The sequence below is a fragment of the Brachyhypopomus gauderio genome, chromosome 8 (genome assembly GCF_052324685.1).
Source record: "Brachyhypopomus gauderio isolate BG-103 chromosome 8, BGAUD_0.2, whole genome shotgun sequence".
Lineage (NCBI taxonomy): Eukaryota > Metazoa > Chordata > Actinopteri > Gymnotiformes > Hypopomidae > Brachyhypopomus > Brachyhypopomus gauderio.
The window spans coordinates 2,225,556-2,238,344 of record NC_135218.1 but is presented as its reverse complement, the minus strand read 5'-3'; the positions used below and the strand labels follow the sequence as shown (position 1 = coordinate 2,238,344).

Sequence of the window (12,789 nt, the reverse complement as noted above, 5' to 3'; positions counted from 1 at the left end):
TTTCTGATATTTTGCTCCATGCATGTACAGTAACAAAGTATTAAAAAAAATGACCAATACAGTGCACTTAAGCACTATTACATATATCTAAGTATAACTATTTGTTTAACCATTTGGAGTCAGTAAAGTCATAGTCAGATAATGTTTTATACAACTTGAACTTTGTTTAAAGATTATTTTTACTGTTAGCTTTACAATTTGTTTAAGGATCTTTAACCCTGTCCCACATTTGGTTAGCCATGTTACAGTTTGTGACTTGCTGGTCATAAGTAATTCTAGTAAATCCTTTTTAGACTTTTATCATTGTGTATACCTTCCACTTGTTTTCTATGATGATTCAAAAATGCATATATCGATATATGATCCCATGAAGTGATTTTGTTTCTACTTTTTCAGTGAATGGTGTTCCAGTGACGGCGTTAATGTGGCAATGCAATGCCTGCCCATCAGTTTTACCAAGTAGGTCACACATTCTGCATTTGTTTAGTGAAAGATTGGTATACTGTATCCATTGCATTGCTTACTTGGTATGTGAGTACTGATAATCTAATCCACCTGCAGTTACAAATAAAGTAGATTGAGATTGAGTGAGTGATAGAAGAAGGGAGGGACAGAGTTCTGAAGGGAGGGTAGGAGGGGGTGAATGGTGGAGGGAGGGAGGGAGGGAGTGAGTGAGGGATGTTTTTTTTATTTCACTGAAATAACCCTGTCATTTTTATTTTGCATTCACTGTTCCACTGTGAGACATTTATCTTTTTTTATATTGTCAGGACATTATAAAAAGTCCAGTCCATAATGGTCAGGTCAAATGTATAGTTTTTATATTTTGTAGATGTTGGTGTCATATGATCACTGGTTAGAAAAGTCAGTTATTTGAGTTCACATCTCTATTTTCTTTATTGTAATTCTTAAGGATGACACTGATGCTTGAAGGGAGTCCCTCATCAAAGGACAGTCGTCAGATGTATCTATCTGAATGAGAGTCCTGATGTCTTGCTGCAGGAGTACATGGTGAGTGTTTTGAGTACATTTTGGCTATACAACATTGTAAAACCATGCGTTATTTCTGTGATTATATTGGGCTGTTAAGGCCCTCTTTATTAATTTCAGAAAGTAATTCTAGTAATCCCAAAGTAATTCCAGTGCTGAGATTAAAACAATAAGTTAAACTTATCACATAAGATTTTCAAACCTACCAGTTTTTCTCCATAATCCCCTATTGATAAATGGAGAATTTTTCACTTTCATAATAGCATTATGACAGTGTTCTGGTGGATCCTCAAAAGGCATTGAATTCATCAGTCCAAAAATAAGGCTTTAATTAGCCTTAAAATGTCTTAAATCAGTCTTTCAGAGGTCTTAATATTAACACATTCTAAATAGGATGATTGTAATTTGTCTCAAATATTAAAATAATTGGTAAAATTTGTTTTTTAAATAGTTTACAGAATACCTCTCACAGCCAGTTTTATGTTTAAATAAACATTTGACATTTTTCACATTTGTGCTTATTGTGAATTTGGTCTTTAATTTAAAGGGGCATTAGAGTCTTAGTTTTAACTTGTCTTAAGCATGAATATCATGGTCCATTGGAAGGGCTGTCTTTGGCTACAGCTGTCTACTGTTCTGCTATCATGGGTTTAGGAATTGGGTGCAGTAAGGAATTGCTGCATTCTAAAGAGATCAGTGTAAAAAGGAATCCTAAACAAAAAATGTTTTATCTTTAAACAGGACATGGCTGAGGCTGCTACACTGAGTGCAATTGAAAAAACTACACTGGGCATCTACGTCACCAGAGAGATGCCAGGCAGTGACCCTTCTGATGTTGGCATCATCATTGAAGGTGTTGTGGTTCTTCAGGACCTTGATAACGTGGCCCTTGCAGTAGCCATGTTGTTGGAACAAAACTGCTACTGCTACGGAAAATTTGCTCTTTTGTATGTGATGGGGCCATTCCTCCCCCTGCCTCCTTTTTTGTACAAGTTTTCTAATAAGCAGCACTTTTCCATTTCAGTTTATATTTCTCTTTAAAAGTGAAGAGCTGTAGAGTTTGGGAGTCTAGTCCCATCAGGACCATGTGAAATCACATGTTTGGTTAAATTCAATTGGAGTAAAGAGTTTTGAACCTATGTCACAATATTGTTGCCATTTTTGACCCTGTATTTTTGTTTATAAATAAAGGTGTTGACGTGCAACTTTGAAGAGAACAATACAATCTGTTGTAAGACCTTTATTTGTAAAATTTCATATTTGACACTTGAATATAATATCAGAATTTAAAATGAAGATTACATGTAGTATTTAAGTCGCCGGGATTATTTAAGAAAATGTTATCAAAATAGGGTTGGAATAAAGTGAGAAAATTGCAACAGATTAAAGTGTTCTAGGAGCTCAAATCACTTCATCATAACATGTTTCAATCACACATTATCAACACAAAATATACATGTTTATTAAATGTGAAAAAACTTGTGTTAATTTAACTTAATTGTTTAAGTTGCTGCTGAAGCAAAACAAATGTGTGCAACCAATGTCCACTATTGAATTGAGTAAATCCAACAAGTTCTTTTTTTCAGTGTGGACCCATATGATTGTAAAGCTGCTTTGTGACAACATGTGCTGTAAAAAGCGCTATATAAATAAATTTGACTTGACTTGACTTAATTTTTACTGAAGGCTGCTTAGTTAGAGGCTAACACATGCAAACTACTACTCTAAAACCCTGTTTTAAAATAATTTAAAAATAGTTTTTTCAAATCAGTTCTTGGACACTCTCCCAACCCTGAGTACACAGAATTTTTCAGAATTTAAGTCAAGGAGAATGGGATAAAAATGCTTTGAACATGCTTTCATTCGAGTAGAATTATAATTCATCATCCTGAAATTGGATTAAACATGAACTACACTAGTGCCATAAAGTTAATTCAAGATAATTTGCAGTAGAAAATTTGAGATACCCGTCGCTGCAGAAGCAAAAGTCCAGGGGGTGTAGCTGGATCTTAGATCCAACTCCTCCCACCATCGTGTTTTCATTGGTCTGAAGTAATTGCACTACGCAGAGTTGTATCAGATCAGCCATTCCAAATCACCGTTGTCGTCCTAAATCGCTATTCTTATTTACTCACATGACGTTCATTTGTGAACAATCACGAATGTGAAAGTAGGTTAATAATAAACCAATTTTCATCTTGCTAATGCTAGTAACTAGTTTCCTTTGGTGATTATACTAAATCTGACTGTTTCTGTTTGCACGAACAACCACTGTTAAATTGATCTAATCTAGGTGTCTAAGTAAGTGACGGTAAAAACTGATGTTAGAAGACGAGCGGTTAGTTAAACAGAATACAGATGTATTAAATACTTATGTATGTTGTGTTCTTCATATTGGACATAAACTGTTAAATTAATTCGTGTTTGCTGTAGTTACTTAAAATTTGTAATGGTTGTGCTGTTCGGTACCGCATGGACACATTGAGAGGGATTGTTATTCAGTAGTGTGTGCATGTAACGGCCATGATCCTCATTAACCAGTTCACTGAAAAACTTCACAACTAATATAATGCTATTTATGTTTTTCCATCCATCTATAGATGCATATCACGGTTTTGAGAAAAGTACAGGCGCTTTCAGTTGTGCAGTGCACTACATGTTGCAGTAAATACCACTGTCCATTCTGCACACCTGAAGTGTACCGTCCTAACGAAAAAAGTATTTTTTATTAAAGGTAAAAAAAATGAAATAGTACATATTTAAGAAATTATGTTGGCAATCACAGATCATTATTCCTGTCCACTTTTACATTTTCTTGTAAACTTAAAAAAAACGTGTATTGTGTTATTTAAATAACATTCAAAGAACATTTTGATCTTTAAACGGTAAAGGGGTGAATTAATTGGATTTCTATTTCCTGGTCGGAAACCGTAAGCGATACGTAGGAGGAGGGGGCTCCGCCCCCTGGACCGACCAAAAGAAACTATGGACGGTGGGAGGAGTTGGATCTAGATCCAGCTCCACCCCCTGGACTTTTGATTCTGCAGCGACGGGTACTTGGAAAATTCGGTAACACTTTACATTAAGTGTTTACTTATCTAATGCTCAGTGTGTGTGTGTGTGTGTGTGTGTGTGTGTGTTATCTAATGCATTAGTTAACATGAACAACACATGAAGTAACACATTAACAATAATTAACTAACGTTAAGTAAACATGTAACAGGTGCATTAGTTAATGCTGTGTTTATATGAAGTGCAGAGTAAGTGGTGTTGACTAACTAACGTTAACTAATGCATTAGTTAATATGAACAACACGTGAAGTAACACATTAACAATAATTAACTAACGTTAAGTAAACATGTAACAGGTGCATTAGTTAATGCTGTGTTTATATGAAGTGCAAAGTAAGTGGTGTTGACTAACTAACGTTAACTAATGCATTAGTTAACATGAACAACACATGAAGTAACACATTAACAATAATTAACTAACGTTAAGTAAACATGTAACAGTTGCAGCTCCTGTTTTGGCTCTTTGTTCCTCGCACCTTTTAAGAGCTTTAGTGTTAGTGTATGTAAATCACAATGTAATATATTCCTTTAAGGTTGCAGCAATATGTTATATGTCTGATGTATGTTATGTACATTTGTCTTTGTAAAGATGTAAAGTGAAATGAAGTGATGCATTACTAACATCTATTAATCATTACTAAACATTTATTAGGTCTTGTTCAGTGAATTGAATATACCTGATGTAAAGTGAAACCAATAATGGTAGTCGAATGTACCATTCTAACTGCATGGGGGTGCCCAAGGATGCAGCTAAGCATTAGTTGTTACATTAAATGTCTGTTTTCTTTATATATAGCCTTTTGTCAAATAAAATCATCCTAATTTCTGTTAAGAAATATTTTTAAATGATGTGTGAGCATTAACAATAGGCATCTTCCTTACTACACATTCATAAATCACACCCTGCAGTTGCACAATCCAAATGAGTGGAGCTGAACACGCTACAGGATCATCAGCATCTGCTGAGATTATAATGCTACTAAAAAAACTTCAAAAGTATTTTGAAAAAGATAAAGATGAATCAAATAAAGTAAAGTGCAAGTTATGTCATCAACGTCTTTCATTTCACACGACAACAACCAACATGGCATACCATTTAAAACGCGTAAGGCGAAAAAACAAACAGTTTAGCCGTTTGTCGTTTCGGTCGTGTCGTCTCGTCGCGTCTCGGCAAGTAGGCCTATAAACATTTTTTGTTGTTTGCTTTTTAGACCCCGTTACTTGAACCTTTACTTATAATTTGTTGCTGTTGTGTGGCAGATAGTTTTTATATTTTCAGGCAGGCATATTTTATTTAAAATATTTGACATTTTGCACAGTGCCTGTTCGATATGCGCACTGACAGTGACTTTTTTGTTAATGTTCTCTAACGTTTTATTAAAAAATAAATAAGTAAATAAATAAAAGCTGAATAAAGCTGTTCTGGAATAGTAAGGTGCATTGAAAAGATATTCATAGTACAGTTTTGTTAAATGACCTTGTTAGTTAAAAAACCTTGTTTGTTCTACATGTTTTTGTGTTTCTACTGTGTAGTTGTATGTAAACAATTGCTTATTATTTAACATTGTGTAATGCTTTCAGATTGTAGCAATAAAGCATGTTGTACCTTAATAATTACATCCAGTGCATTCAATAAAAAAGCATTTGAAAGTTTAGTAATGTTTAATAGATGTTAGTAATGCATTACTAAAACATTACTGGCTTTCACTTTACATCAGGTATATTTAACACTAATCCTCCGAGAGCTACGGAAAAGTTCGTAAGATCCATGTAGCCCACTCCCCTGCTGTGAAGCTATTAACGCCCATTTTCTTGGTAATGATCTGGAATGCGGTGGAAGCGGCTCAACCCCCATGCTCACCCCCAAGCTCAGACGACTCCCAAAGCAGCTAACGTGATACAACTTCACGATAAACTTGAAGTTACAAGCAGACTGTATATGTTACCGATCCTAACTGAAAAGAAAATATCTATCTATCTATCTATCTATCTATCTATCTATCTATCTATCTATCTATCTATCTATCTATCTATCTATCTATCACCTGCATTTGTGTTTCTGCTTCTATCATGACTCTGAAGAACACACGTTTACTTAACATTAGTTAATAATTGTTAATGTGTTACTTCATGTGTTGTTCATGTTAACTAATGCATTACTTCATGTTAGTTAGCAACACCACTTACTCTGCACTTCATATAAACACAGCATTAACTAATGCACTTGATACATGTTTACTTACTGTTAGTTAATTATTGTTAATGTGTTACTTCATGTGTTGTTCATATTAACTAATGCATTAGTTAACATTAGTAAGTAAACACTTAATGTAAAGTGTTACCGAAAGTTCTTATCTTTCACACATTATCTTGTTTGTGTCTGGATAGCTCTCTGTCTCTCTCAGGGTTGCTGCTTGGGAGGTCTGCTTAAACCATCTATGAAACACCTGAAACACACAGCCTTGGGAGGTCTGCTTAAACCATCTATGAAACACCTGATACACACAGCCTTGGTAGGTCTGCTTAAACCATCTATGAAACACCTGAAACACACAGCCTTGGGAGGTCTGCTTAAATCATCTATGAAACACCTGAAACACACAGCCTTGGGAGGTCTGCTTAAACCATCTATGAAACACCTGAAACACACAGCCTTGGCCTGATGGATGACATTAAGACCCTTGAATTGTACATGCTGTGTCGTTGCCCCCGCCTCACTTGACAGAGCACTGTCCTCCTGGTCTTCATAAAGCTGCTTCGTGACACAACTATTGTGGTAAGAGTTAAACAAATATGACTGAACTGAACTACATGTGAATTCCAACCAGACAGGCTGCCCACAAGAATGCTTATTAACGTGTCCATTTCTACCGACTGAATGAAAAGACCACAGAACTGAAAGGTCACTGAGCAGATCGATAGACCACCATTATTCTGTCATAAGCTTCCACTTAACTCCCATTACCCTGGGAGAAAATAGAGAGGCACAGTGCTGGTGTTAGAATGAAAGAACAGGAGGCTGGAGTAGGAGCAAAGTCATTTCTTTGTTTTAAACTCTTTCTCTCTCCCTCTTTTTCTCTGGCTTGCGGTCAGTGTTAGTTGTAATGCGACAGAGAAAGATCTGAGATGCGACATGACTGGCAGCTAACAGCACCCTAAATCAGAACCTAACAGAAAAGTCGGGTTGGGCTTTCATTTGGAAGAGGTCGATTTCCATTATTCTAATGTGTGTGTGCGAGTGCTTGTGTGTGTGTGTGTGTGTGTGTGTGTGTGTGTGTGTGTGTGTGTGTGTGTGTGTGTGTGTGTGTGTGTGTGTGTGCGCACACACTCTCAAAAAAGTAATGGAATTACAATATTTTGTGTTGAGATCTGCTAGACAGTCCTGTATTAAATCTATTAAATCTAATCAGTGTTTAAATGGGTGTCGTCCCACTGGGAGAGAGGGTGTAGGCTGCAGAAAGGACAAAGAGATGTGACAGAGAGGACAGCTGGTAAGACTGGTGAGGTAGGGACTAAGAAACTCTACAAGTAGTCAGGGTCCTTTGACAAAAAAGCCTTTGGTCACACACGAATAAGTGCACACACACACAAAGAGAGAGAGAGAGAGAGAGAGAGAGAGAGAGAGAGAGACAGAGAGAGAGAGAGAGAGAGAGAGCGCAGCATTTTATCCAAATGAAAGATTCAAGAATCTGGCAACCAGCAATTTCCCATAACCCCAGAAGAGTAGTCACAAAGAAATGAGATGAATCCAGGCATCGTCCCATATGGACTTTCAACCCCAAAGATTTCTAAGAGTCTCCTGCTCGCTGTGCTTCTTCCACCGTCAGAATCCAAGACATCTGTTGTGGACGCCTGCCTGTTAAGTTGTCCCTTCAAATGCAAATCTGGAAACCCATGTTGCATTGGCCAGGGTATATAGTGCCAGGAGTGTCTTTTGGAGTAATCCTCCCCAGAGATTCAAAGTGTGTAAACAAGCAGGCCTAGAAAGAGTCAAGGTGTGGTGCTTCGCACCGCCTACCTCGGGAGGGATGTGTGAGCTTTAAAGGTGCCAAAGAAACTGATTTTTCTTCGATTTTGGAGTGAGGTGATGGCCCATCTGCTGAAATACAATTCGCCTTGGACCGTGTCCTTGTGTGTTTGTTAAATGCAAAATACCTCATAAACAGTAGCACCAATTTTCAGTAATAATGCGTGAAAGTGCTTCAGTATGGCAGACGTACACCATATTCACGATGCGTGGTAAACCAAAACAGCAATCTTCCCATTAGCATGAGCTCCTCACCCGTCTCTTGAAGGGGCAGTGGGCGACTGGCCACTGACTTGATTTTTCTTCCATGCATAAGAGGGGCTGGGAAAAGTGTCTCTGCCTTTCTCTCCATGTGTCTGCCCTCACTTATCGACACCAGCGTGGAACAACGCAGCCAGGAGGGAGGAGGGGAAGTGGTGTGGGGGATTCCGCTTTCCTCTCCTCCGCTGGGGCTAGATGGGCCGTTTGTCTTCGTTAGGGTCCCAAACCCCTCCTAATATGCATGACAGCTCCTTATTTTAGCTGCTCAGTGTGTGTGTGCGTGAGTGTGTGTGTGTGTGCGCGGTGGGGGGATCTTCACACTTGCGCTGGGAGCAGCTCTGAGATGGATGTCCTCTGCCACACTTCCCCATTAGTGAACCAAATTGTCTGGTCAGAAAGCAAACTGGAGTTTCCTGCTTCTATCACTCTTTCCTGCTTCTATCACTCTTTCAGTCAATCAAAGAGCCAATATTCCAGCACTGTATTCACAATGTAATAATTACAGTAATACAATAATTATCATAAGGGTGAATATTATGTCATGAACTTTGGAAGGTGAAATAGTAACTCACTAAAGCATTAGACCTACAAACATTGTCTGCTTCTTTTTGTTTATCCAGGTGACTCTTGCGCTTGCATCTTAAATGCTAATTAAAACTACAGAGGCTCCATTTTCTAGACATTACTGACAGCAACACTGGAGCGTGCTGGATGATTAATGACCATCGATCATGTATAAAAATACCTGTACGTTGCTTTCTTTTTCGCACACTGAAAAAACAGCTCCCAGAATCCACATTGCTTTCAAAGGGAGTACATTCACCGTGCCAGACGCCCCTGACACTGGGTGTAGGTGCAAAACACCGTTACGTAGAAACTCCGTTTGATTTGGTTTAATTGCTTTTCTTAATAAAACGCTTTTACCTTCTGAGAGGTGCCAAGCCTTCAAAGACCTGCATGACAAGGAGATGGCTTGCTTTGTAAGAGTGGATGCTTTGACTCACAAAACACAGAACAAGCTGGTTTGAGACGACTGCTGAAGCAGGGTGCAGGGTGGGGGCGCAGAAGTGATCACATCATCAAAACATTTCTTCAAGGGGCCGTGCAAATTAGACAGAAGAAAACTTGAAGGACAGAACAGGCAGCAGCGGCGCCGCACTATTAACTTCACCTTATTTGCATAGAGATAAAGCCAAAGTAAGGGAGCGAGGCAAAAAGCTGCGTTTGCCAGCGTGCAGAAACTCACTCGGTTAATTTGGGCAGATTAATGTAGAGAGACGAGTTCCGCTTCCTCCCCCACGCCACGCTCTCCATCTCTTTCATAAGCTTCTCTTTTTATTTTATAAGCAAGGTAATTAATTTCTGGAAAGTCCCAAAGACCTGATGGCTAAAGGTTGTTTCAGAAAGAGAGCGAGAAAGGGCACCTTTACCACCCTGCTTAAACCTGCTAACAAACCAGCGATCAGAAGAACAGTATCAAAGCATATATGTGATTAGAAACTTATCCAGTACTTGTGTATTATCCACACAATGTATATTTTTTGTGGGTACATCTATGTTTGTGTCTGTGGATGTCTGTCTGTGTACGTGGATGTTTGAATGCGTGTGGATGTGTGGGTGTGTATGGGGGTGTGAAACATTTAGTAAACTACCAAGGTACTGTTAGAAAAGCCAAGATCGATGCACACCCTGTGCTTGATTCTCCAATTAGCTATGAGACAACAGGGTCAGTGCCCGTGTCAACACACAGTCCGCTCTCCCTTCGTTCTCATTACAGTCAATAACACAATTAGATTAGCTGCCATCGAGCACAGAGAGCTTTGGCCAAGTGTACTCAACTGAAAATATGTCGTCAGACACACAGAAAATCTCTCCGTGGATATATGTGACGATGCCTGCTTTAAATCTTTGCTCTATCATTGCTATCACGCCCTCTCTGTCCTTCTGTTTCTCTGCCTGTTATGAGGGAAGCTCCACCTCACTCATTTATCTATCCATCCCTTCATCTTCCTCCCCGACGCTCTCTCTCCCTCTCTTCTCTGAAAGCATTGTCCCAGGTCTAATTTGCCTTAAAAAAAACTAAAAGCAAAGACAAGAGATGTGTCCAGCTCCCCCGTCCCTCTGATCATTCTATTGGATGCTTCTAATTAAAATCAATGAGGGTTATTACAGCAATTATCTCACCAAATGGGAGCGTATTGTGTCCTCTCAGTACATTTGCTGAATTTTGCCAATCCGCGTATCATAGAGATGGTACACAACTAACTAGAGCACCTTAAAACAAAAGCAAAATACCTTAAAACAAAAGCAGAATGCAAGAGGTGGCTGCACTTTGTCACATGAGGAAGATCTGAAGGTCCCTCCATGGATCTGAAGGTCCCTCCATGGATCTGAAGGTCCCTCCATGGATCTGAATGTTCCCCCATGCCGCCTGGCCTCTTGAGCACACACATTAAAGTGACGCACAGCACCTTTAAGTGCATGTTTGTGCGTCGCGTTTCAGGTTTCTCATTTTTGAAGAAGTGCTAGGACTGTGAAGGTTGATATGTGCGTAAGATATGAGTCTAGAAAGGGTCCAACATCTCAAGATGGGTAGCAGTTGCTTGACAAGACGCATCTTGCTTTTTATTGTGACATCTTTACATTCTCATATATTTAAATGTATTGCCATAGCTAATTTACAAACACTATGTTATAAAAATATAGATTACCATATGTAATGTATTTAGACCATACCTCATAAAGAGTGATGATTCCGTTGGTTTCATTGGGAGCCTTCCACTGAATGAAGATCTTTTCTTCATATGGGCCTGTCTGAATAGACTCCATAGGAACAGGACCAGGTACTAGAGAGAACATGTAAACACACACACACACACACACACACACACACACACACACACACACACACACACACACACACACACACACACACACACATTTACTGGTCTAGCAATACAGCAATCTTCATGTCATAACTTTATAAATCATGTCATATCACAAGTTAATTCACAAATGAATATATGTTTTCAGAAGGAAAATACATTTACTTTTAATACTTGATACTTTTTAACATTTTTGAAGCCTAAATGCTCAAAGAAACAACATCTATTAAGTAAAATGCAATTGTTTTTAGAGAAAGAATGACGTAGAATGACAGTGTTGCTGGGCAGAAGATAAAATAAGACAAGCAGACAGTGGCTGACTAAATCTGTGAAACTATGTCAAACACACCTCAGCTGCAATGAAGGAGTGTGAATTGTAACAGCTTTTGTGAGACTCTACCCTTCAGCACAGAGAGGTGATAACAAGTGCTACGAGTACAACTGTGTATGTGTGTGTGTGTGTGTGTGTGTGTGTGTGTGTGTGTGTGTGAGTGTGTTTGTGCATGTGTGTGTGTGAGGTGTGTGTGTGTGTGTGTGTGTGTGTGTGTGTGTGTGTGTGTGTGTGTGTGTGTGTGTGTGTGTGTGTGTGTGTTTGTACGTGTGTGTATGTGAGGTGTGTGTGTGTGTGTGTGTGTTGCATGCACGTGTGAACGCCTATGTGAGCATAAGTGTGAGTCAATCAGTTTTTGTATGTTCCTCTGTGCCTGTCTGGTGCAGTATTATTATGTGTTTGTATGTTCCTCTGTGCCTGTCTGGTGCAGTATTATTATGTGTTTGGAGTCCATGCCATATTCTTACCATTCTCCATATTCCCATCATACTTTTTCAGATCAGACTTTCACATTGTTTTCTAGGTGACACACTAAAACAGGTGCTATTAGTTTTGTACAACAATTTCCTTTATTTACCATTTAAGTGTACATTTGTTTAAGTGTACACAAGCTTTTAGCATGTTCATTGTAGAGATCAGAACTAACTAGGTCCTAAAGCTACCACCCATGACTGTAGTCTCTCCAACGTCTATGTTACTTAGGATGTTTGACTCACTGTTCGTGATGACACACTAATTACCCACATTCCTCAGTCAGGGGGAGGAGAGCTAATGACTTAGCTAAATGGTCATTTAGTCAAACTTAGCAGCCTCTGCTATTGTTTGCTTAGAGGTAAATCTTGGTTAATTGGGAGGGCAGATTAAAAGATGAACATGGTTGGTCTGTAATAGGGCTGGAGCCCCCTCAGGTATTCACAGATCAGACGGTACCAGTCACACTAGAAGGTAGTGAGTAAAGGGAATTACGTTTTTTTTTTTCCAGTGAACTACTGTCCATATAATTTTTTGCATGGTAAATTAACATGAATGAGCTCAGATGTAATATGATGTTGTTAAATTCACAAGGTCACCTGATTCATTGTACCGAGCCCGGGAGGGGACATGGGTAAAAAATAAAAATTAAACGAGGGAACGTTTTACCATTCGAGCGCACGTTTTCTGTAATTCGTGCTCACAATTTATTAATTCGTGCGCACGTTTTGTTTTAATTGTGCACGAATTTT

The 12,789-nt window shown here is 38.7% G+C and overlaps 1 protein-coding gene and 1 long non-coding RNA gene across 24 annotated transcripts in view; one reads left to right on the top strand and one right to left on the bottom strand.

Moving 5' to 3' along the window:
• The window catches only part of ptprt (protein tyrosine phosphatase receptor type T), a 326,972-nt gene that overhangs the window by 130,594 nt on the left and 183,589 nt on the right, over positions 1–12,789 (bottom strand). For all 23 annotated transcript variants that reach the window (XM_077013789.1, XM_077013772.1, XM_077013775.1 and 20 more), the window contains one exon: positions 11,087–11,196. In XM_077013789.1, coding sequence (XP_076869904.1) covers positions 11,087–11,196 — 110 coding nt within the window. The remainder of the gene's footprint in view (positions 1–11,086; positions 11,197–12,789) is intronic.
• Positions 373–2,047, top strand: LOC143521188 (uncharacterized). The gene is made up of 3 exons (XR_013132689.1): positions 373–459; positions 914–1,011; positions 1,732–2,047. It is a non-coding gene; the product is annotated as an uncharacterized LOC143521188 (long non-coding RNA).